General features: G+C 40.5%; 2 protein-coding genes and 1 long non-coding RNA gene across 4 annotated transcripts in view; 2 read left to right on the top strand and 1 right to left on the bottom strand.

Moving 5' to 3' along the window:
* The first annotated feature begins 249 nt into the window (after positions 1-249).
* On the top strand, positions 250-8,662 carry LOC135556516 (peptidyl-prolyl cis-trans isomerase FKBP8-like). The gene is made up of 9 exons (XM_064989790.1): positions 250-365; positions 2,103-2,355; positions 2,442-2,611; positions 2,818-2,906; positions 3,667-3,887; positions 3,979-4,151; positions 4,242-4,319; positions 7,468-7,608; positions 7,761-8,662. The coding sequence occupies exons 2-9, from the start codon at positions 2,115-2,117 to the stop codon at positions 7,845-7,847; spliced, it is 1,200 nt and encodes a 399-aa protein (XP_064845862.1). The 5' UTR covers positions 250-365; positions 2,103-2,114; the 3' UTR covers positions 7,848-8,662.
* On the bottom strand, positions 7,567-10,391 carry LOC135556517 (uncharacterized). The gene is made up of 3 exons (XR_010457999.1): positions 10,230-10,391; positions 7,739-7,833; positions 7,567-7,653 (listed from the first exon to the last, which is right to left on the bottom strand). It is a non-coding gene; the product is annotated as an uncharacterized LOC135556517 (long non-coding RNA).
* Positions 9,545-22,255, top strand: part of LOC135556515 (RNA polymerase II elongation factor ELL-like) — a 43,188-nt gene continuing 30,477 nt past the window's right edge. The window contains exon 1 of one of the 2 annotated variants that reach the window (XM_064989789.1): positions 9,545-9,714. In XM_064989789.1, coding sequence (XP_064845861.1) covers positions 9,580-9,714 — 135 coding nt within the window. In that variant the 5' untranslated portion in view covers positions 9,545-9,579. The remainder of the gene's footprint in view (positions 9,715-22,255) is intronic. The other variant, XM_064989788.1, reaches the window with a different exon arrangement.

A 22,255-nucleotide genomic window follows, 5' to 3' on the forward strand; every position in this document is an offset into this window, starting at 1 on the left:
CATCTACTTGAAATACTGCAGAATTCCATTCATTCCTATGGAGGACTATTCCAATTGGGGAGTTCCAATATGGCATACTGGCTGCTTCAAAACACTCTCAAGGGCCAATACATATCTTTTTGCAATCCAGGGTGTGTATACATTATTGGTTTGAACAGTCAGGTCATTTGTTTGACTGTCATTGGGATCTACCAATCGTGTGATTGATTAAATATTATAAGCCAATAGAAATACAGGAAAGATGTCAGGCTCAAGGTGAACAGGAAGAGCCTGCTGAATTTACTGAAGGATCAAGCGAAGCTATCATCACAAACTCTTCTTCAATCAAGCGTTCAGTCTATTTACCAAGCGTATAATATTTCAAGGTAACGTGTAATTTAATTGATTCCTTGTTGTCATTTTGTTCTTCATGTTCATTTGAACGAAGCTACAGTTAAGTCAATTTGTATAAGATAACGAAACTGGCTAGCTAAATGCTGTAGCTAAAGTAGTCTCTCAACAAGAAACTTCTCAAGGTTCTCGAAACATCCACTGAAATCCTGTACATTCTTATCACCAAAATTATTTAAAAAATGTGAACAGTTAGCTAAGTAATATGGCTAGCAAGCGGTAGTAGTTACCAATAGCTAATGCACAGTTCTAGTTAGCTACATTGCTTGCTAGCTAACGTACTAATTACCTAGCTCGATATCTCTGTTTTCTGACGTTTCTCTAAATCAAATCATGCTTTATTTATACATCGCATTTCAGACATGGATTGCAACGCATTGTGCTTTACAGGAAAACGATTATTTAAAAAAAACAATTAAAAAGCACCCTTATGAAAAGCAAAGCTAAAAATATGTTTTAAGATCACTTAAATATGTCCACAGTTTTGGCCCCCTCATGTTCTATGGCAGGCTATTCCAGAGGCTGAGGGCTTGGTAACTAAAGGCAGCCTCTCCATGCCTCTTGGTCCTAGGATTTGTGATAATTAGAGGGCCAGTGCCAGAGGACCTGAGGGACCTACTGGGTACATAATTTAAAATCATGTCTAACTTGTATTTGGGTGCACAGTTGTGGATTGATTTAAAACCAATAGAATAATCTTTAAAGTATTTCTAAAGCTCACAGGCAGCCAGTGCAGAGACCTTAAAACTGGTGTAATGTGTGCTCTCCATCTGGTCTTGGTCAGTTCCCAAGTTGCAGCATTCTGTATGTTTTGCAGTTGACCAATGGCTTTCTTGGGCAGACCAGAAGAGAACATTACAGTAGTCAAGCCTGCTTGTAATAAAAGCATGGATGAGTCTCTCTGTAACACCCTAAAAGAGAAACTGCTGCATCTTGGCAATGTACCTCATGTAGTAAAAAGCTATTTTGTTCACATTCCTAACCTGTGATTCAAAATTTAGTTCAGGATCTAAAATAACACCAAGGTATTTTTTACCTGGTGTTTAATCTTTATTGCCCATGAATTAAAATGTGTGGCTAGATTCTCTCTCTCTGCTTTGGCTCCAACAATAAGTGCCTCGGGTTTGTCTTGATTTAGCTGGAGGAAGTGAGCCAGCCAATTATTTAAATCACAAATAATTTATCCGTTGAGCTAAAATCCTCTGGTGACGCAGAAATAAAAAAAACGCTGTTTGGCGTCTATGTTGGCTCTAAGATCATTTGCCACTTTAACCAAGGGTGTCTCTGTGCTTTGGTTGGGCACAAAAAACAGATTTGAATTTTTCAAAAATACAGTTGGCAGTTAATTCGTTTAGCTGTTTAAACACCAATTTCTCCAGACTTTTGCTTAAGAATAGAAGGTTGGCGATTGGCTGAAGAATCTAGATTACTTTTCTTCAACAGGCGTTTTGCCATAGCAGTTTTTAGTGCAGTGGGAGTGAACGTCAATACGCCATGTGTCTTCACTGTCGTGGTATCTAGCTAACGTTACCAGACCCAGAATCATGGCTGAATCTGGCCAAACCACAGCAACCCATTCTTTCCAAACAAGCTGTAAGGTATGATGCCAGAGTGTGTATAGCCAATAACACCCCTTAATTAGCAGCACAATTTATGCTACTCACCAAATTACCCCTGTTTATTCTCATCTGTATTTCTAAATCGCATTGAAGGCATTTCAACAGATGACTGACAACGAGGAGGTGAAGGGTGCAGGGGATAACCCGGAGATGGTTCTCTCAGGGAAGAAGTCAGGGAAAGCCTCGCTGCTGGACAGTGGGGAAGACTTTGAGATGCTGGATGATGACATTGATGACAACCCTCCTCCTTTGGAAGATGCTGGGGGTGGGACTAAAACAGAGGAGCCTGCAGAGGATCAAAACACTGGCACTTCAGCTCCACTAGATGAATGGATGGATATGCTAGGTAACAAAATGACCTTTTCTATTTTTAGGTCAAAGAGAAAGGAACATCACTGGGTGACCGTCATATTCTCACGTATCTATTTGCAGGTAATGGCCAGCTAAAGAAGAAAGTCCTACAGGCAGGGAATGGGCCAGACAGCAGGCCCACAAAAGGCCAGAATGTCATGATTCACCTGAAGACTTCACTGGCTGATGGGACTCTTATAGAAGAGCAACCTGAGCTCTCTTTCACTCTGGGAGATGGTGATGTCATCCAGGTACATTCAGTATTCACTTAAAATACTCAGTATTTTATGTGGAGGCAAATCCGATCTGATTGCATACAAGGTAGTGATGATGTTAGTCGATCTCAGAAGTGTAAATGGATGGAATGTGTATTTCAAGTTCAGTGTCACATTTATATTCACTAGCAATGCATCCAAACCAAGATGGTGAGAAGTGCTTTAAGTCTGTGCTCTTGCAGGCTCTGGATCTCACAGTGCAGCTCATGGAAATGAGGGAGAAGGCCCTTGTCCAAGCCAATGCTAAATATGCATATGGTGCCTTGGGGAGGTATGAAGGATTTCCTAATCTTGCTGGTTCTTTGTAGTTTCACTGGCATGTCTTGTTACACAAACAAGCCATCTATTCTGAGATTGTAATTTCCTATAAAGATAACTCTGAAATTCTCACTATGCTTCTTCATGAAGTCGTAGTAGATATCATGAACTTGTGCCTGACATGGTTCTTTGTAGCTGCACCTTTTAATGGGAGCAAAGCTAAACACCTCAGCCCTCTTCCATTCTCAGAAAGAGCAGTGAGTGAAATGGTGCATCCCACTGCTGGCTTGCTTCTGAAGCTCAGCGGGTTGGTCTTGGATGGGAGACCAGATGCTGCTGGAAGTGGTGTTGGAGGGCCAGTCTAAAAAATATCCCAATGCCCCAGGACAATGATTGGGGAAATTGCCCTGTGTAGGGTGCCGTCTTTCGGGTGGGATGTTAACCGGGTGTCCTGAATCTCTGTGGTCACTAAAGATCCCATGGCACTTATCGTAAGAATAGGGGTGTTAACCCTGGTGTCCTGGCTAAATTCCCAATCTGGTTCTCATACCATCACTGTTCCCATAATCATCCGCAGCTTCCAATTGGCTCATTCATCCCCCCCCTCCTCGCCCCTGTAAATATTCCCCAGGTCGTTGCTGTAAATGATAATGCGTTCTCAGTCAACTTACCTGGTAAAATAAATGTAAAAATATCTAGAGCTCAGTGCTTATAGTACACGTCCTGACTTTGCGCTCTTCTGTGCTCCGTGCCCTGGCCTTCACCGCTGGCAGTCTTGCCCCTGATGTGCCGCCCAATGCAGAATTGGCCCTGGAGGTCCAGCTGGTTGATGCCACTGAGGCCCCCGACCTTGAGCTCCTGTCCCCCCAAGAGAGGATCGCCCTGGCTGGGCAGAAGAGGGAGAGGGGAAATGTCTACTACCAGAGAGCGGACTATGCCTTCGCTGTTAACTCTTATGGCATCGCCCTGCAGGTCACGGAGTCCAGCTCTAAAGGTGACAGCGATATGTGTTTTTTGCAAAATAACTGTTTTTGGATGGGGCTGGGCTCCCTGTAGCTTACTGTTGCTGTGTGTGTCTGTTTCAGTGGACATTAGCCCGGAGGAAGAGGAGGAGCTGATGGACGTGAAGGTGAAGTGTCTAAACAACATGGCAGCTGCCCAGCTCAAGTTGGATCACTATGAAGCAGCACTACGGTCCTGCGTTTCAGTACTGGCCCACCAGCCAGACAACATAAAAGCCCTATTCCGCAAAGGCAAGGTAGGTCTCCCACACCTGACCAGTTGTGTAATTGTGAATATGACTGTCCGTCTCTGAAAGTATCACCATGGACTAAATCTGTGTCTCTAGGTATTGGCCTTGCAAGGGGAATATGCTGAAGCTATAAAGATTTTGAAGAAGGCCCTGAAGTTGGAACCAAGTAACAAGGTATTGCACTCCACCTTCACAAAAACATTATTTAGAAAGATGGATAACGTAAACAAATTCTCAGGACCACAATTTGTTGCAGTTTTCACTTACATCCACCAGGTGGTACCACATTCTCTAATATTGATGACAAGGGAAACCAGGTGGACTGCATACTCATTTTGGTGGATCTGAGTTTGTTGTTGTCTCTGTAAATAGGTTGGTTCCTCTGTTCCCAGGTGATATCTAAGGCATTGCTTAGACATGAGGCTCAGTGAACGGGGCAATCTGACAGGGCGCACTACAGAGCGTGGTCTTCTTGGACCAGCTGCATGTTAATACTTACCACTCATGTCCAACCCTCCCCACTCCTGCCGACTGTCATTTTCTTTTCAGTCCTGCACACCAACCTGTGAAATCGTGTTTTCGCTGTATGTCTTTTATAAATGTCCCATAGTGTGTTTTTGTTTCTCGGGCTCTAATGTAGTGCACAAGTGTGTTTTGTGGGTGGTTAAGGATTTTCAGTGGTTCATGGGGCTCCCGAGTGGCACAGTGGTCTAAAGCACTGCATCTCAGCGCTTGAGGCATCACTACAGACACCCTGGTTCAAATCCAGGCTGTATCACAACCAGCTGTGATTGGGAGTGCCATAGGGCGGCGCTCAATTGGCCCAGTGTTGTTCGGGTTTGGCTGACGTAGGCCATCATTGTAAATAAGAATTTGTTCTTAACTGGCTTGCCTAGTTAAACACTTATTATTATTTTTAAATCTTCCATTTGCACTAGGCATGCTCTTGCCATCTGAACTGGGATGCAGAGTGCACCACTGACGAGTTGGTTGTATACTCTCTAACGTGTAGCTACCCGGGCATGTTGTGCTGATGTTTTCACTGAAGTGTTTTAAAATTAGGAGCAATAAACCATTACAGATATAATTTCAAGGGTCTAGATTAAAAGCTTGCAGATTTAGATAAAAAAAAATGTTGGTCCACTCCCTACTTATTTTTTTATGGATGTTATTGTTTTCTTGTCCAAATACATACATTAAAGTAAACGCAATTAGCTTTTATCTTCTCAAATACCTTTTTTTGTGAAATGGGGAAAGATGACAAGAACGGCAGCAGTTATGTCATTTCTGTCTTCAAACATTACTGGTGTGTACAGTCGTGGCCAAATTTGAGAATGACACAAATCTACATTTTCACCAAAGTCTGACTCAGTTTGTATGATGGCAATTTGCGTATACTCCAGAATTTTATGAAGAGTGATCAGATGAATTGCAATTAATTGCAAAGTCCCTCTTTGCCTTGCAAATTAACTGAATCCCAAAAAATATTTCCACTGCATTTCAGCCCTGCCTCAAAAAGACCAGCTGACATCATGTCAGTAACTCTAACACAGGTGTGAGTGTTGATGAGGACAAGGCTGGAGATCACTGTCATGCTGTTTGAGTTCAAATAACAGACTGGAAGCTTCAAAAGGAGGGTGGTGCTTGGAATCATTGTTCTTCCTCTGTCAACGACGGTTTCATGCAAGGAAACGTGCCGTCATCATTGCTTTGCATAAAAAGGGCTTCACATGCAAGGATATTGCTGCCAGTAAGGTTGTACCTAAATCAACCATTTATTGGATCATCAAGAACTTCAAGGAGAGCGGTTCAATTGTTGTGAAGAAGGCTTCAGGGTGCCCAAGAAAGTCCAGCAAACGCCAGGACCATCTCCTAAAGTTGATTCAGCTGCAGGATCGGGGCACCACCAGTATAGAGCTTGCTCAGGAATGGCAGCAGGCAGGTGTGAGTGCATCTGCATGCACAGTGAGGTGAAGACTTTTGGAGAATGGCCTGGTGTCAAGAAGAGCAGCAAAAAAGCCACTTCTCTCCAGGAAAAACATCAGGGACAGACTGATATTCTGCAAAAGGTACGGGGATTGGACTGCTGAGGATAAAGGTAAAGTCATTTTCTCTGAATCCCCTTTCTGATTGTTTGGGGCATCTGGATAAAAGCTTGTCTGGAGAAGACAAGGTGAGCTCTACCATCAGTCATGTGTCATGCCAACAGAAAAGCATCCTGAGACCATTCATGTGTGGGGTTGCTTCTCAGCCAAGGGAGTGGGCTCACTCACAATTTTGCCTTTGAACACAGCCATGAATAAAGAATGGTACCAACACATCCTCCGTGAGCAACTTCTCCCAACCATCCAGGAACAGTTTGGTGACGAACAATGCCTTTTCCAGCATGATGGAGCACCTTGCCATAAATTTGTCAGGATTGGCTCGGGGAACAAAACATCAATATTTTGGATCCATGGCCAGGAAACTCCCCAGACCTTAATCCCATTGATAACTTGTGGTCAATCCTCAAGAGGTGGGTGGACACACACAAAAAACATTCTGACAAAATCCAAGCATTGATTATGCAAGAATGGGCTGCCATCAGTCAGGAATGTGGCCCGGAAGTTAATTGACAGCATGCCAGGGTGGATTCCAGAGGTCTTGAAAAAGAAGGGTCAACACTGCAAATATTGACTCTTTGCATCAACTTCATGTAATTGTCAATAAGAGTCTTTGACACTTGTGAAATGCTTGTATTTATACTTCAGTATTCTATAGTAATATCTGACAAATATCTAAAGGCCCTGAGGCAGCAGACTTTGTGAAAATTAATATTTGTGTCATTCTCAAAACATTTGGCTACAACTGTACATGATCAGAAGTATTGCAACATGGAGAAGCCAATGGTGTCCTGTAGAAATGCAATACTGTCAAGCACCCATTTAGTCTTAGCAGCAGTGGGAGAGGAGACTAAGAGCAGCCACTTACCCAAAGTCTCTACCGTCCTCTGTCCACAACAGTGCCAGTAAGTGGCTCCTCAGAGGCTGTATAAGACATTTTGACCAATGCTGTGAAAATGTCCTAAATTGCCAATTTACCAACCCTTCAGAGGAATGAGTCAGAGACTTGATATAAAGTCATGTTTTTTTTTTTATTAGCAAGCAAATTAAATTCACAGTAGCATCAAGAGCCAATAATCAAGCCATCTGCAGTTACCAGAACACCTGACGATTATGGTGCACAAGCCATTGGGGAAGTGTTATGAGTGAATGTGTATGATATACACGTGGGGAGTGGTACGCCTGCAGATTATTCTCACACTTTCTGTCTCCTGGGGTAGACCATCCATGCAGAACTCTCCAAGCTGGTGAAGAAGCACTCGGAGCAAAAAGGCGCAGAGCAGGCCATGTACAAGAAGATGCTAGGCAACCCAGCCAGCGGCAGCAGCGGCATGCAGAAACACCAGGCCAGGTCGTCATGGGTGAGACCATCCTCTCAAGATGCTTCACCTGCTCATGTCGACAAACTGATGCTGGCATTAACACTATTTGATGTAAAATCAGCTGGGGATCTGAAATTGATTTATTCCAGGTGTCAACAAAAAGCCTTACATTTATTGTATATTGTCCACAGGTTGTCAGCTGGAAATGGCTCTTCGGTGCCACTGCAGTAGCCATTGGAGGTGTCGCCTTGTCAGTTGTCATAGCTGCCAGAAATTAGATGAGAGAAATACTTTTCTGGTGATTGCCTGCTCCATGCAAAGTGGGACCCACATAAAGCAACTGGATATCTGGCAGTGCCTTTTGGAACTAAACAAAAAAAGGGGATAAATGGGTCGTATGTCACCTCTTTAGTGTGGCTGTCCATAGGTTTGTCACACTATTCTGTTACTCCTTGGGAGAAGGATAATTGTGACAAATACCATACAATCAATATTTGTATATGAAATGTTCTAAATAATCTTCAAATGTATGTCCATTTGACAGACACTAATTGTTAATTGCTGCCAATGTCTTGAGCTCCTCTGGTAGTGATTCTAAATATTAATTGATTGAGCACTCAAATTATAATTTTAGGAATGATCTGTCAATTATCTAAAATTAGCTGATGTGGTCATGTGTGTTTTTAATTTATTTTTTTAAGTGTACAATTCTGTAAAAAAAAAAAATTGTTAAAGGTATTCTGCTCTTGTTTGTTTATTGGGATGGTGCCAATGTTGGGGGGGGGGGGGGTGTATTATCTGGCCCTGTGATCCACACTCAGACAGTCTTGGTCAATGAAAACTGTCACATTCCTTTAAAACCCATGCTTTAATATATAATTAGTTATTTATAAAGTAAATGGAGTGTACCTCACTTTTGATGATTCTGAGACCAAACTTTGAAGGGTGTACATTCTAATACCAATTTTAGGTTTGGTCACTTTGCTTGTTTTGTAGTTTGACAACTTAGAGGTGTTTGAGGTGTATTTTTTTCTATCATTTTGTTGTCACATGAGAATTTGTTTTTCTACAATAAACCGTATGTAAAAAGACAGTTAAATGTTGCAGGTATTTGTTGCTTTTGAGTTTCTCACATTCTCGCACTTGTTGCTTTTGTATGTATTTCAATAAAAGTTAGTAAAAGAGTTGACAATGAGCCAAATAACCTTTAGAATTGCAGCAACCCTAGGTTTATAAGCATGGATATCGATGCTGTTTCATTACAGTATTATCAACCTTCTGGAATCTAATCTTGAAGTTGTCTTGTCATCCATACATCTGTCAAGCTATCTTTGACAGGGTGGGAGTACTTCTTCACCTCTGTTATTACAGTGCATAGACTCCATGCCTACACAATTGGGTCAATTTGAAAGCTCGCCACTGTTACTCTCCTAGTAAATGGATTGACAGCACTATAGAATGTAGAGACCACTACTGTGATGTTTTTTTTTGTGTCCTTGATTTTGTTTATTGTTTGACACTCCTCTCCTTTCAACTAACTGTATCTGTCTGAAGACCGATAGTCATTTACTTCGTGTTTCCTCATGTTCCATTTCTTTGGTACCAATGTGTTAGACTGGACATTCCCAACTCATGGATTCAGTGAGACGTTGACGTAGTCCAGTGACCTAATGTTTCCTCCTTCCTACGCACATCTCTGATATGCTTTCCATTGGTAACCAGTGGTCAGACATGTCTCATGTTTTAATGATTAATATTTTCTCCTCAGTGGTTCATTATATTGAAGTAAAGAAACAGTTTATGATAAATCCTCCCGATAAAATTAAACTTATTTGTCGCGCATAAATGTTATGTTTATATATATTATGTAGCATGTTTCAACGTATTATTAACTTATGACTTCATCACGCCGTGTACGTAACATGTATATTCATTAGAAAGCTGTGGGAGTTTTTCTGCGTTTACGACAGAGTGCTGCTCGTGCGCGAGCGTGGAGGCAATGGTAGCAAGATGGCGGCGTTGAAGGAGGAGCAGTGCTACGGACTGTCCTGTGGACGAGTGAGCAATGGCAGTAATGTCTCCGTCTTTCACGTAAAACTCACTGACAGCGCCTTGAGGGCATTTGAAGGTTACCAGAGTAGCAAGGTAATTGAACAACTCAAGTAAATGTAACTACATATTAGGTATATTTTGCTCGTTGGCTGATATAGCTAGCTGGTTAGCAACTGGCTACTTCGCTGCCATGCCAGCAAGCTTCATTAGCTCGATAGCCATCGTTACTTATTTATTTAGCTAGCTACACGAGTTAGATGCATGTTTATTACTACACATAAACGAGTCATTTTAGGATTACCGTTCAGCTACCTTTTTAAATGAACCCAGTGTTAAACGAGGCTGGTAGTTTCCAGTGTGTGTGTTTTAAATATAAAACTCAAGCCAATCAGCCTTTAAAGATTTGCTAGCTAACGTAACAAGTGCGCTAGCTATGTTGGCAGGCAAAGTAAGAATTCCGCAAGGATTCAGGTTGTTAGCTAGTTCTGTGTCTAGTTTTTCCATTACCACCATTAATTGGAACGATCAAAACGGTCAACTTGATTCGCCAACTAGCAAACATTTACATAACGTTGCAAACTAAGGTACTGTAACTAACGTTCGCTTACCAGCCAATTAGTTCAGTTCGCTCTCTTTGATGTTAAACCTTTGATTTCGGGTCAGTAATGAAGCTAGGGGCGTATCACAACCAACTAGCTAAAACACATAATTAGCCATGTAGTGATGTTGAACAGCGATCGATGACATTCGGCAAAGTTTAGTAGCAAACGTGACGCTAGGTAAGTTTGCTGAGCTGACGCTAAACTCAGGCGAGCAATGTCGTTTGTTCAACGTTATCTAGCCATGTATGAATTGCAGTCAACAAGTGAAGTGCAATAAAACCCTTGCGTTACGTTGCTTTGCTTATATTACTTCTGGCAGTCGTGAAAAGTGAGACATCTTGGAGGCTAGCCACCAGTAGCCCAAATTACCATTTCGAGCTTGCTGTATTTTTTGTCAGTTTAACCTCCCACGTACAGCATTTCCCTGACTGATTTATTTATTTTGCCAGCTGGTAAATAATGTTCTTGTGATGATGTTATTCAGTCATGGACTTTGAGTTGTTTTGAATTGCTAGCGAGATATATATGGTTCAAACCGGTGGCTACATTGATCCTGGCCATCTATATTTTATTCTATATATATATATTTATTTATTTATTTTATTTCACCAATATTTAACCAGGTAGGCTAGTTGAGAACAAATTCTCATTTGCAACTGCGACCTGGCCAAGATGAAGCTTAGCAATTCGACACATACAACAACAGAGAGTTACACATGGAAGAAACTAAACATACATACATTTGCCTGAGAAAGCCTGGCAGGCCAGGAAACCAACTACAAGGTTTGTGTTCATGCACATCTAGCTACAGTCTAACACCCAGTAGTATGGCAAGTAGTTTTATGATTCTTGTCTCTAAATTGATTAAGTTGGGGAAGAGGAAGTGACCAACTTAGCCAGTGTGCTTTGAAACCGTTTGGAAAGAAAACAAAACATTATGTACCTAGCTTGATAGCAATGCTGCGTCCTTGATGTAGCTAATAAGAGCATAGATGGTATCCTGCTGTGCTTTTCTTTGAAAAATATGGCCTATTAGTATTAAAATATTTTATTTGTAACATGTGCTAATCTTGCTCCAATTATGTGGTAATCATGCTGTTCATGCCCATTTTTGCCCGCTAAAGAAACATTGATTTAAAGACTACATTGTTAGTTACAGTTGATGTTGGATACACAAATATTGTACATTCAAGGGTTTGAAATTACAGGAATCTGTGTATGGGATTTGTGCTTGAGAAATGTATTTTGTGATGCCTAGTCATTGGAGAACTGGCCAATTCTGTTGAATGAAAGCTGCAGTCGTTCAGCTGGAGGGATAGTACCGTAGCTTTTCTCTTTTATTTCCCTACCCCAGCTTGGCTCTGATTTCAGAGGATGCAGACATTACGCAGCTTTGTAGTTGATGAATAGAGGCACTTTTTTATGCCTTTCATCCCCAGGCTCCATTGTCCACTGTACTGTTGTCTAGTTGCCAATTTGTGGGAATCTGGCTTTTTTTTTGTGTCTGTGCTTACTGCACTTGAGTTAAAGATGCAGCCTCTTATTATTTTTTAACTCTGCATGGTTGGGAAGGTGTCGTAAGCAAGCATTTCACGGTAAAGCCTACACCAGTTGTGTTCAACACATGTAACAAACATTTGATACTTAGTACTAGGGCTGGGAATTGCCAGGGACCTCACAATAGGATATTAATACTACACTTAGGTGCCCATAAGTATTGTGGTTCTCACAATTTTGCATGTATTGTGATTGACATCAGTAACAACCCCCTCCCCCAATCACTACTTAGTATGATATTTTCATATTGGAGTATCTGCTGATTGAGGTGTTGAAATGTATCCCACTTTAAGCCTTTTTACAGTTGATATGCAAGTCCTCCTGTACAGACATGCCTGAGTAAGTACTTAAGCTGTGTCATTGTATACCTCGTCCTATATTCATTGGTGTTTAAGAATAAACCCTTAGTCACAGTTTGGCCTTGCTAGACATCTTCTTTTCCTGTTAGAGGGAGCCATTGATTCCCTTTTGACCTCCCCCCCCTCTTATGGAACACTGTGGTTTGGAAGCTGAAGCTGGGAGGGGTGAGAGGTCATTCTTGCATCATTTAGGGGGTGTTGTCCCTCAGCCGCAGCCCTGTCGTCGACTGGCCACTGAGACAAAAACACAATAAGAGCCATCTTGAAAAAGCCCATAAACCGCAAAGAAGGGAGGGAAGTTAAGATGACAAGCAATGCCTTGTGCTCCAGTTTTGATATCTGTGCCCAGGATAAACAGCTGTGAAGTGATTTCCCAAGGTCTGACTGGTCCCCTTTTCTCTGTCTGGGGAGTTCTATGTCTACTTAAATATTTTGTGGTTTTGTAGATTAAATAGTTAAGTAATGCCTCTGGCCCTATATTGACCAGGAGGAAGTCGTTAACACATTTAGGTTGTTCACCCATAAAATTATTAATTCAAGGTTTATAACAAATGCAGAATTGCTTCAGAAAAATAATCCAAACTCCATGTCTTTGCCATATATGGTTCAAAAGTTACAGATTTACTCTGAGAATCTAGCATGTTTAGAGTGAATGGAATGTCATCATGGGCATGATCAAAAAGTGTTCACTGCTCAATAGAACTCTGTGGCATTGTTTCGCGGCAGAACGGCAATAGCTTTGGTTGTCAGCAGACATTCAAACTAGTGGCTAAAGGTTCGTGAGTGAAAACATGGGCTTTATCTAAATGAAATCTGCTGAATATGAAACTAAATGGGGACTTAATGTATATTTAACAGACTGAATTTCAATATCTGACCTTGGACATTGTGTATTTCTGAGTCTTGCCCTTTAAATCGCCATAGAAACGGCCTCTCAATGTAGATTGATCGCCAATATAGCCAATTAAAGACAAGGATCTGGAAATGAAAACGTATTAAGTTCATTTTGATTGGTCCAACCCACAGAAGCACCTACAAATGGTACCACCTGCCAACGCCAAATATGGAGGAGATGCAACCAAGAGCAGCATGGTCAAAACAAGCAACTGTCACCAGAAAATTAACGCTCTTATTTAATCAACACTGTAAAGTACATTAAGGTTACAATATTGTAGAGAACAATCTAATTAATTCTGGCAAAGAACTACGTTTTGACATTTCTTAGCACCCTCTTGAATTGCGCTGTTTTTCTTTACATTCTAGAGCAGTGAGTGAACCCCCTAACATATGGCATATAAAAAGTTTTGTTTTAACACCATGTCCTTTTTCACCATCCAGTGATTCATTCATTCTTTGTCTAGGTCAAGTCCTACTCGGAGAATGGTATTATAATATACAGCCTTTAGAGCATTGTGCTTTGTAAGTGCATTGTGCAATATTCCTCAGGTAGCATGGCAGACAGACTGTTATCCATGTCTGACGTGAGCAGTGCCAATGTCAACCCGTTGCTCTGTTTGCACATCTGATCAGAAGGACAGAGTGAACTGGAGCTCCATCCTGGGGATTCTCAGCCTGAAGACTGACACACATGAGGAAATAATGTGTCTTAAGTTGAAAATTACTATATATATATATATATTTATATATTTTTTTATATATAAATCCTTGGGCTGGTCCCTTGGCAACCTGAAAAAGGAAGTGAGAAAAAAAAAGTCCAGAAATTATTATAAATACAATTGGAAATTACATTTTTGTGATGTAAAAATGCTTTGTGCAAACTTAAACCTCTTAACTAGAAAGTATGTGTAAATGACAATGGACCTATAATATCTTTGAGAACTAAAAATTACTAAAGTAAAAGCTAAACAGGGAGAATTGAAAATTCCAAAAACACTGACTTAAACAGTATTCATTTGATTGTTTGAGCAAAAGCACAAGTTGATGTGTCAACATTTAAGACCATGGTCAACATTGGCTGACAAAACCAAAGTCTTTCAACACACACATAACACAAACATAATAAGGGAGATTAAAAGATAATGCCCACATGTTGTATCATTAGCTATGGCAAAATTCATAGGATGTCAGGAAACTAGCTTTAAAACTATACAATTTCATCTCAGCTCCTTTGCAGAGTATGTAGAATCTTAGAAAATTGTCTTTAAAAATGAACAAAATTCTTTACACAGCCATAAATGGGTCCTGTAAAATGTAGATGTGCTGATCGCGCCCCCTGCCAGGCCCACCACCTAAACCCCTTTTTGATCCAGAAAAAAAATGTTGTGCAAAGTGTTGTAACACGACCATTTTCTTATGAGGAATCAGTCATTCTCTGGCCTAGATTTCCTCTATTGTCAGGCTAGCCTCTTGTAAAGAATTGAATACCGGTCCAAGACCTTTTGAGAACATCCTATTACTGTACAATCTTCTGTTGATAGGCAGTGTTTATTTAACTGGCTGCCTGTTTCTGTTTAAGTATATTTTGCTGCCAGATGCCTCAAGTTACTTCAGCAGTTACCTTTTTATAGAAAAGCAGTCATTGTATCCAATCATGCCAGAACCTTTAAGATGGCACCTAAAATTGGCAGCTAAAATGGCTCCTAAAATGTGCTATTTCAGCTAAATGGATTTAAAGAGTTGAACTTGGTGTCCCTCTGTGGTATGATTGACACTAATGTTTTGGCCCAATGCCTTTTGGTGTCAGTGGGTTAGGTAATGGCCAGGTTATTCTTGGATTCTGTGCAGGCGGTGAATTTCTACATTACATTCCTTACACAGTACATCAACCCTCAGACCCCTGGTATGTGTAGAGCATTTAGCTCAATGTATAATACAAGGGTGAACAGAAGTGTTTCTAATTTCAAATTGGTTTTTCATTAAAGCTTAGCCAAAACTTTTACACATTAAGTTACTCAGAATACAACATGAACATTTAGTGTTTCTCACAAGTGATCCAGTCTTGCTAGTAGGCTTCCAGAGATATTTGATATAAATTCCTTCACAAACTAGCCTCGTCTTTGTGGAGCATTTCCGTCTAGGCTAAAGCCTTTTAGTTTGCTGACGGGCACAAGGAGTGACATTAGTGCTCTGGGCCGAATTTTTTTTTTTTTCACCTTGACACCAGAGACAAGGAACTGTTTGAGCTTAAATGACAGCTGTCCTCTATCCCACTTAGTATGAGCTTTTGTTACCTCTCCTTCAGGCCTTCAATTCTGTCACTGGCCATGTGTCTTTATAAGAATGGAATACACAATTTCCACCCAATTGCTCAATCATCCAATGAAGTAAGACTAAATGGAATGTATATTTTTTACATCTTGCTGCTGTTTTTACAACAGAAATTCCCCCGCTTTGGATGAAACCAAATTTGTAACTGTATCCCATATTTTGTGTTATCTGAAACTCAAATGTAATTTGCTTAATTGACAAAGAACGCACATTGGAAGTTTTTGTTTCATGTGCTCTGTGATGCTTCAAGGTAGGTTTAAGTAACAGCAACTGGTGCAGGTCTCCAGTGCATACGTACAAAACATGTGCGCCAATTTTCACGCAAAATTTGATGTGAGAATGTGCTTCGCATTAACTTTAGACCATGTGTATGCACCGTTTCTATTGGTTGAAGTATTGCATTGCAAGTTGCTTAGTATTTTGAGAAAATGGGGATATGACCACACGCTTATTCATAACAAAAAAACGGGGAAATATAATAAGATGCAAACATTTGCTGTTAGTGAGAAGCGCTAAGAATTTGGGGCATTTTTGCATTCTAAAATAGTTAGAAATGGGCATCTATTTAATTTCCATGTTCATTTCAGAATAAATTCCTCATCTTTTCTGACTGATGGTTTCATACTCTTGAAGTAACATATAGGCCTACAAAGTGCCATCTGTCTCTTAATTGGGTACATTTTACACTAAATATAAACAATTATAAGTATTTTGATCTATCTGATCTTGAGCACAGTTAAATGGTAGAACAGACTATATACCTTTTCCATTTGTGTTTTAGGCTACTGTATATGTCTCTGAATAGCCTACTGTCATTTCTAATATCGCAAGTAAACAATGTTTTATGAATAAAAACAATACATATTTTCATAACATTACACTAATTCCTCACTGCTTTTTCTTGTCATAATGGGTTCATATTCCTGATGACCATTTAACTTGCAAGAAATTACCATACTCATCTCTCATTTAATTGGGTCTGTTGTATGCTATTACACTGAACAAAAATGTAAATTCTACAATTTCAAGAGTTTACTGAGTTGCAGTTTTATATAAGGATATCAGTCAATTTAAATACATTAATTGGGCCCTAATCTATGGGTTTCACATGAATGGGAGGACGGATACTTAAAAAAATTAAGGTTTGTTCGTGGATCAGAAAACCAGTCTGTCTGGTGTGACCACCATTTGCCTCATGCAGCGCATCACCTTTGCATGGAGTTGATCAGGCTGTTGATTGTGGCCTGTGGAATGTTGTCTTGCTCATCTTCAATGCTGTGAGAAGTTGCTGGATACAGGCGGGAACTGGAATATGCTGTCATGCATGTCGATCCAGAGCATCCCAAACATGTTCAATGGCTGACATGTCTGGTGAGTATGCAGGCCATGGAAGAACTGGGACATTTTCAGGTTTCAGGAATTGTGTACAGATCCTTGCGACATGGGGCCGTGCATTATCATGCTGAAACATGAGGTGATGGCGCCAGATGAATGGCATGACAATGGTCCTTAGGATCTCATCACAGTATTTCTGTACATTCAAATTGCTGTTGATAAAATGCAATTGTGTTCGTTGTCTGAAGCTTTTGCCTGCCCATACCATAACCCCACTGCCACTATGGGGCACTCTGTTCACAACGTTGACATCAGCAAACTGCTCGCCTGCACGATGTCATACACGCTGTCTGCCATCTGCCCAGTACAGTTGAAACCAGGATTCATCTGTGAAGAGCACACTTCTCCAGCGTACCAGTGGCCATAGAAGGTGAATATTTTCGAACCACAGTCAGGTCCCGGTGAGGACAATGGGCATGCAGATTATCTTCCCTGAGATGGTTTCTGACAGTTTGGTCAGAAATTCTTGGGTTGTGCAAACCCACAGTTTCACCAGCTGTCCAGGTGGCTGGTCTCAGATGATCCCGTAAGCGAAGAAGCCGGATATGGAGGTCCTGGGCTGGCGTGGTTACACGTGGTCTGCGGTTGTGAGGCCGGTTGGCTGTATTGCCACATTCTTTAAAACGATGTTGGAGACTGCTTATGGTAGAGAAATTAACATTCGCTTCTCTGGCAACAGCTATGGTGGACATTCCTACAGTCAGCATGCCAAATGCACACTCCCTCAACTTGAGGCACCTGTGGCATTGTTGCGACAACTGCACATTTTAGTGGCCTTTTATTGTCCCCAGCACAACGTGCACCTGTATAATGAACATGCTGTTTAATCAGCTTCTTGATATTCCACACCTGTCAGGTGGATGTATTATCTTGGCAAAGGAGAAATGCTCACTAACATTGATGTAAACAAATTTGTGCACAAAATTTCAGAGAAATAAGCTTTTTGTGTGTTGAACAAGTATTTTGCGCTATGCATCCAAAAGGGAGCATGGTTTATACTATACAGTAGAATTTAACCGATGAACAGACAGTTGATAGTTTTGCTTTGAAGTGTGTAGACTACCACTAAGTGGGCCTACTGTAATTTCACTTTTTTTTTGAGTAGACATGTTAGACAATGTGGGCAGTGCAGCATATTTAGAAAAAGTAAATGTAAAACATTAGTGAATTGAAATGATCACAATTTGCAATAGATTGTTCTTTCAAACAGTCAAATACAGCAAATGTCACTGTATAAGTTTAAAACATTCTCTCAACACCTCCAGAGATATTTAATCAAGATATTCCTTGGTATTTCCTTAAAAAATATCCTTTGCCTAATTCCAATTCTTCCAATTCTTCCAGCATATAAGGGCATTTTTCAGGCTGAGTTTTTAATGCTCGTTCACGCACACAATTTCAGGATGGGTCTGATTTATAATGGGAAATATGTGTATATATGGCGTGCAGCAAGTTTATATATCTATTTTTGTACGTACGCAGTCTTTTCTAAAATTGCTCAAATATTTAGTGTAAAATGTACGCAGAGGTTATATTTGAGGCCCCTGGTGCCATGGATATTTATGTAATGCTGACTCCCCAGTTTGAACAGAACGAATGGGGCACTAGCTAGCGAGATCATAACCACAGCCAAATATGACTCCAAAATGTCATGGATGGTGTGGCCCTCAGTCCCGTGGGCTAGTCACACTGGATGGTCTGGTATCACTGTGTACAGAGCTGACCTGCATTCTTGCTAGGTCTCATGTGTCTAGTCATTGCGCTGTGAATTTCCCAGTAGTCAGGCTTTGGGAGCTGCCCCAGATGATGTCCTGTCCTGCTGAGTGCTGATTCGGTGCCATCACTGTGTGTGGAAATGAGCGGTTGGTGGATCTTAGCACCATGTCCCAGGCCCTGGGCCAACGTGGGGAGCTGCTCCGTTCCACTGGCCCCCTCATAGATGAGTCCTGGAAAGTTCAGGGTTATCCTCATAACAGCGTCTGTTCTTACACTTGTGTCACAGGTTTAGTTAATGTCACATATTTGTATGGTCATTTGATTTGACATGCGCTGATATTTCAAGTTGGAGTTGGCTGGTGCTTTGTCACATGCTGAATAGTTTTCCCTCGCTCCTACCTACAACTGGAACTCCCAACTGTTGATTTTTGGTCTCATTGGGTGATTTCTCAAAGTTATTTAACCTCTTGATGCTATGGGGGTGCTATTTCATTTTTGGATAAAAAGACGTGCCCGTTTTAAGCGCAATATTTTGTCACAAAAAGATGCTCGACTATGCATATAATTGGTACCTTTGGAAAGAAAACACTCTGACGTTTCCAGAACTGCAAAGATATTCTCTGTGCGTGCCCTAGAACGTGAGCTACAGGCAAAGCCAAGATGAAACGGCATCCAGGAAATCAGCAGGATTTTTGAGGCTCCGTTTTCCATTGTCTCCTTATATGGCTGTGAATGCGAGAGGAATGAGCCTGCCCTTTCTGTCGTTTCCCCAAGGTGTCTGCAGCATTGTGACGTATTTGTAGGCATATCATTGGAAGATTGACCATAAGAGACCACATTTACCAGGTGTCCGCCCGGTGTCCTGCGCCGAAATTGGTGCGCAAACCTCAGCTGCAAGTATTTTTCCATGGAATTCAGAGAAGAAAGCAGGCTTCCACGAACGATATATCAATGAAGAGATATGTGAAAAAACACCTTGAGGATTGATTCCAAACAACGTTTGCCATGTTTCGGTCGATATTATGGAGTTAATTCGGAAAAAGTTTGATGTTGTTGGTGACTGAATTTTCGGTTCGTTTCGGTAGCCGAATGTGATGTACAAAACGGAGCGATTTCTCCTACACAAAGATTCTTTCAGGAAAAACTGAACATTTGCTATGTAACTGAGAGTCTCCTCATTGAAAACATCCGAAGCTCTTCAAAGGTAAATGATTTTATTTATTTGGTTATCTGGTTTGTGTGAAAATGTTGCGTGCTAAATGCTACTCAAAATGCTAAGCTAGCTTTGCATTCTCTTACACAAATTAGTGAATTGCTATGGTTCAAAAGCATATTTTGAAAATCTGAGATGACAGTGTTAAGAAAAGGCTAAGCTTGAGAGCAGGCGCATTATTTTCATTTTATTTGCGATTTTCAGAAATCGTTAACGTTGCGTTATGCTAATGAGCCTGAGGCTTTATTCATGATCCCGGATCCGGGATGGGGAGTATCAAGAGGTTTAAAGAATATGTAGATTACATCAAGTTCCAATTTAAGATGATTGTAGAAGCTTTATAGAAATTCTCACCTTCACGTTGCAACTTTTTATTTATGGATTTTTTGATCAATTCCTCTGCAGACAGCTGTTGTAAACTACCTGAGTGTGTTGATTTAGTGTTACACAGATCTTCCCAATTATTGTAACTTTGGTGCTACGCCACTGTGATATTTCTAAAACACATTTCCATGTGGAGACAGCCTCTCTTATGCAGTCAATCATAATTTTAGCTGTTTTAATGTTGTTTTAATACAATTAGCAGTTATATAACTTGATTTCTGTTTAAAAACAATACATTTTTATTTCAAATATCTGTGCCAATATGGGGAGACTCCTTTGACTTGATTTCAAGCCAACACAATGATTGATTTTTGAGCATTGATGTTACATTCAATTTAAAACTTGAACCAGAGAGGTGAGGGAAGTCTCATCACTGCACTGTTGAGATTATCTACAGGCATGTTGATTTGGTACAAAATGCACAGTGAAAATTTGCCACCTGCAGTGTTTTAGGACTAGGTCTCTTAATGACCCTGTGACATTTTAGTCCTTGGATAGTCTGGTTACCGGCAGGTCCTGTGGATGGGGATTAGAACTCACTATTCTATTGCAGGACTGTAATCCAACTAGAGGCCTAATTTTAAAAGGGGAAAGCACTGGTGAAAACATTGTGCTGTGCCTTTTACTTTGGCACGGTCTGTGCATGTAATCTGCCTTATCTCTCTGCATGCAGATCAGCTGACACTTTGCCAACTAATCTGCACGTCAAGAACTTCCCAGTGTCCAAATCACCCATTAAATTGCCAACAACAGTTGAATGTTGAAGGATCACCATCCCCCAATTTTAGGGCTGGGTGATTATAGCCTAAAAATCATATGTACCTTTTTTTTCTTTAAATTAATGGATTTATGATATCTGTATTCTCTGTGCTTTGTTGTACAATCAAAGGTAAAAATGCACTGCTTTTCAGGAATAATCTTAATTCAGGTCCTGTGAAATTATACCTAGGCTAAATATACAGTACAATGCTTTCAGAAAATATTCACACCCCTTAACGTTTTCCACATGTTATGTTACAGCCTCAATTTAAAATGGATTGAATTGAGATGTTGTCAATGGCCTCCACACAATAACCCATAATGTCACCGTGCAATTATGTTTTTCTTTTTTTACAAATGAATAAAAAATGAAAAGCTGTCTAGAGTCTAAGTATTAAACCCCTTTATGCAAGCCTAAATAAGTTCAGAAGTAAAAATTTGTTCGTCACAGGTTGTGCAACAAGTGTTTTAACATTTTATTTTTGAATAGCTACCGCATCCCTGTTCCCCACATATACAATTACCCGTAAGGTCCATAATTCGAGCAGTGAATTGCAAACAAATTCCAGGGAGGTTTTTCAATGCCACGCAAAGAAGGGCACCTATTGGTAGGTGGGTAAAATTGAGATTTGTATATCCCTTGCAGCATGGTGATATTTTTTGCACTTTGGATGGTGTATCAATACACCCAAAGACACAGGCATCCTTCCTAACTCAGTTGCTGGAGAGGAAGAAAAACACTTAGGGTTTTCACCGTGAGGCCAATGGTGACTTTAAAACAGTTAGTTTAATGGCTGTAATAGGAGAACTGAGGATGGCGCAACATTGTAGTTACTCTAATACTATCCTAATTGACATAGTGAGAAGGAAGCATGTACAGAATACAAATATTCTAAAACATGCATTCTGTTTGCAATAATGCACTAAAGTAAAACTGCAACAAATGTGGCAAAGAAATTAACTTATTTTCCTGAGTACAACGTTTCATGTTTAGGGCATATTCAACAAGCATGGTGGTGGCTGCATCATGTTATGAGTTTGCTTGTCATCTGCAAGGACTATAGAGTTCTTTAGGATAAAATGAAATTGAATAGTGCTTAGTACAGGCAGAATTCTGTGGGAAAACCTGGTGGTCTGCTTTCCAACAGACACTGGGAGACAAATTCACCTTTCAACAGGATAATAGCCTTAAACACAAGGCCAAATATACACTGGAGTTGTTTAGCAAGACAACATTGAATGTTCCTGAGTGGTCTAGTTACAGTTTTGACTTAAATCGGCATGAACATTTATGGCAAGACTTGAAAATGGCTGTCTAGCATTGATCAACAATCAACTTGAAGAATTTAAAATAATCATGTGCAAATATTGTACAATCCAGGTGTGCAAAGTTCATAGAGATTTACCCAGAAAGACTCACA

The sequence above is a fragment of the Oncorhynchus masou genome, chromosome 15 (genome assembly GCF_036934945.1).
Source record: "Oncorhynchus masou masou isolate Uvic2021 chromosome 15, UVic_Omas_1.1, whole genome shotgun sequence".
In the NCBI taxonomy this organism is placed as follows: Eukaryota; Metazoa; Chordata; class Actinopteri; order Salmoniformes; family Salmonidae; genus Oncorhynchus; species Oncorhynchus masou.

Bases quoted from the DNA above. Each gene is read 5' to 3' on its own strand.
- LOC135556516 (XM_064989790.1), top strand. From the start codon at position 2,115: ATGACTGACAACGAGGAGGTGAAGGGTGCAGGGGATAACCCGGAGATG. The intron at 2,356-2,441 runs GTAACAAAATGA...ATCTATTTGCAG, and splicing joins TGAATGGATGGATATGCTAG to GTAATGGCCAGCTAAAGAAG. The intron at 3,888-3,978 runs GTGACAGCGATA...TGTCTGTTTCAG, and splicing joins CACGGAGTCCAGCTCTAAAG to TGGACATTAGCCCGGAGGAA.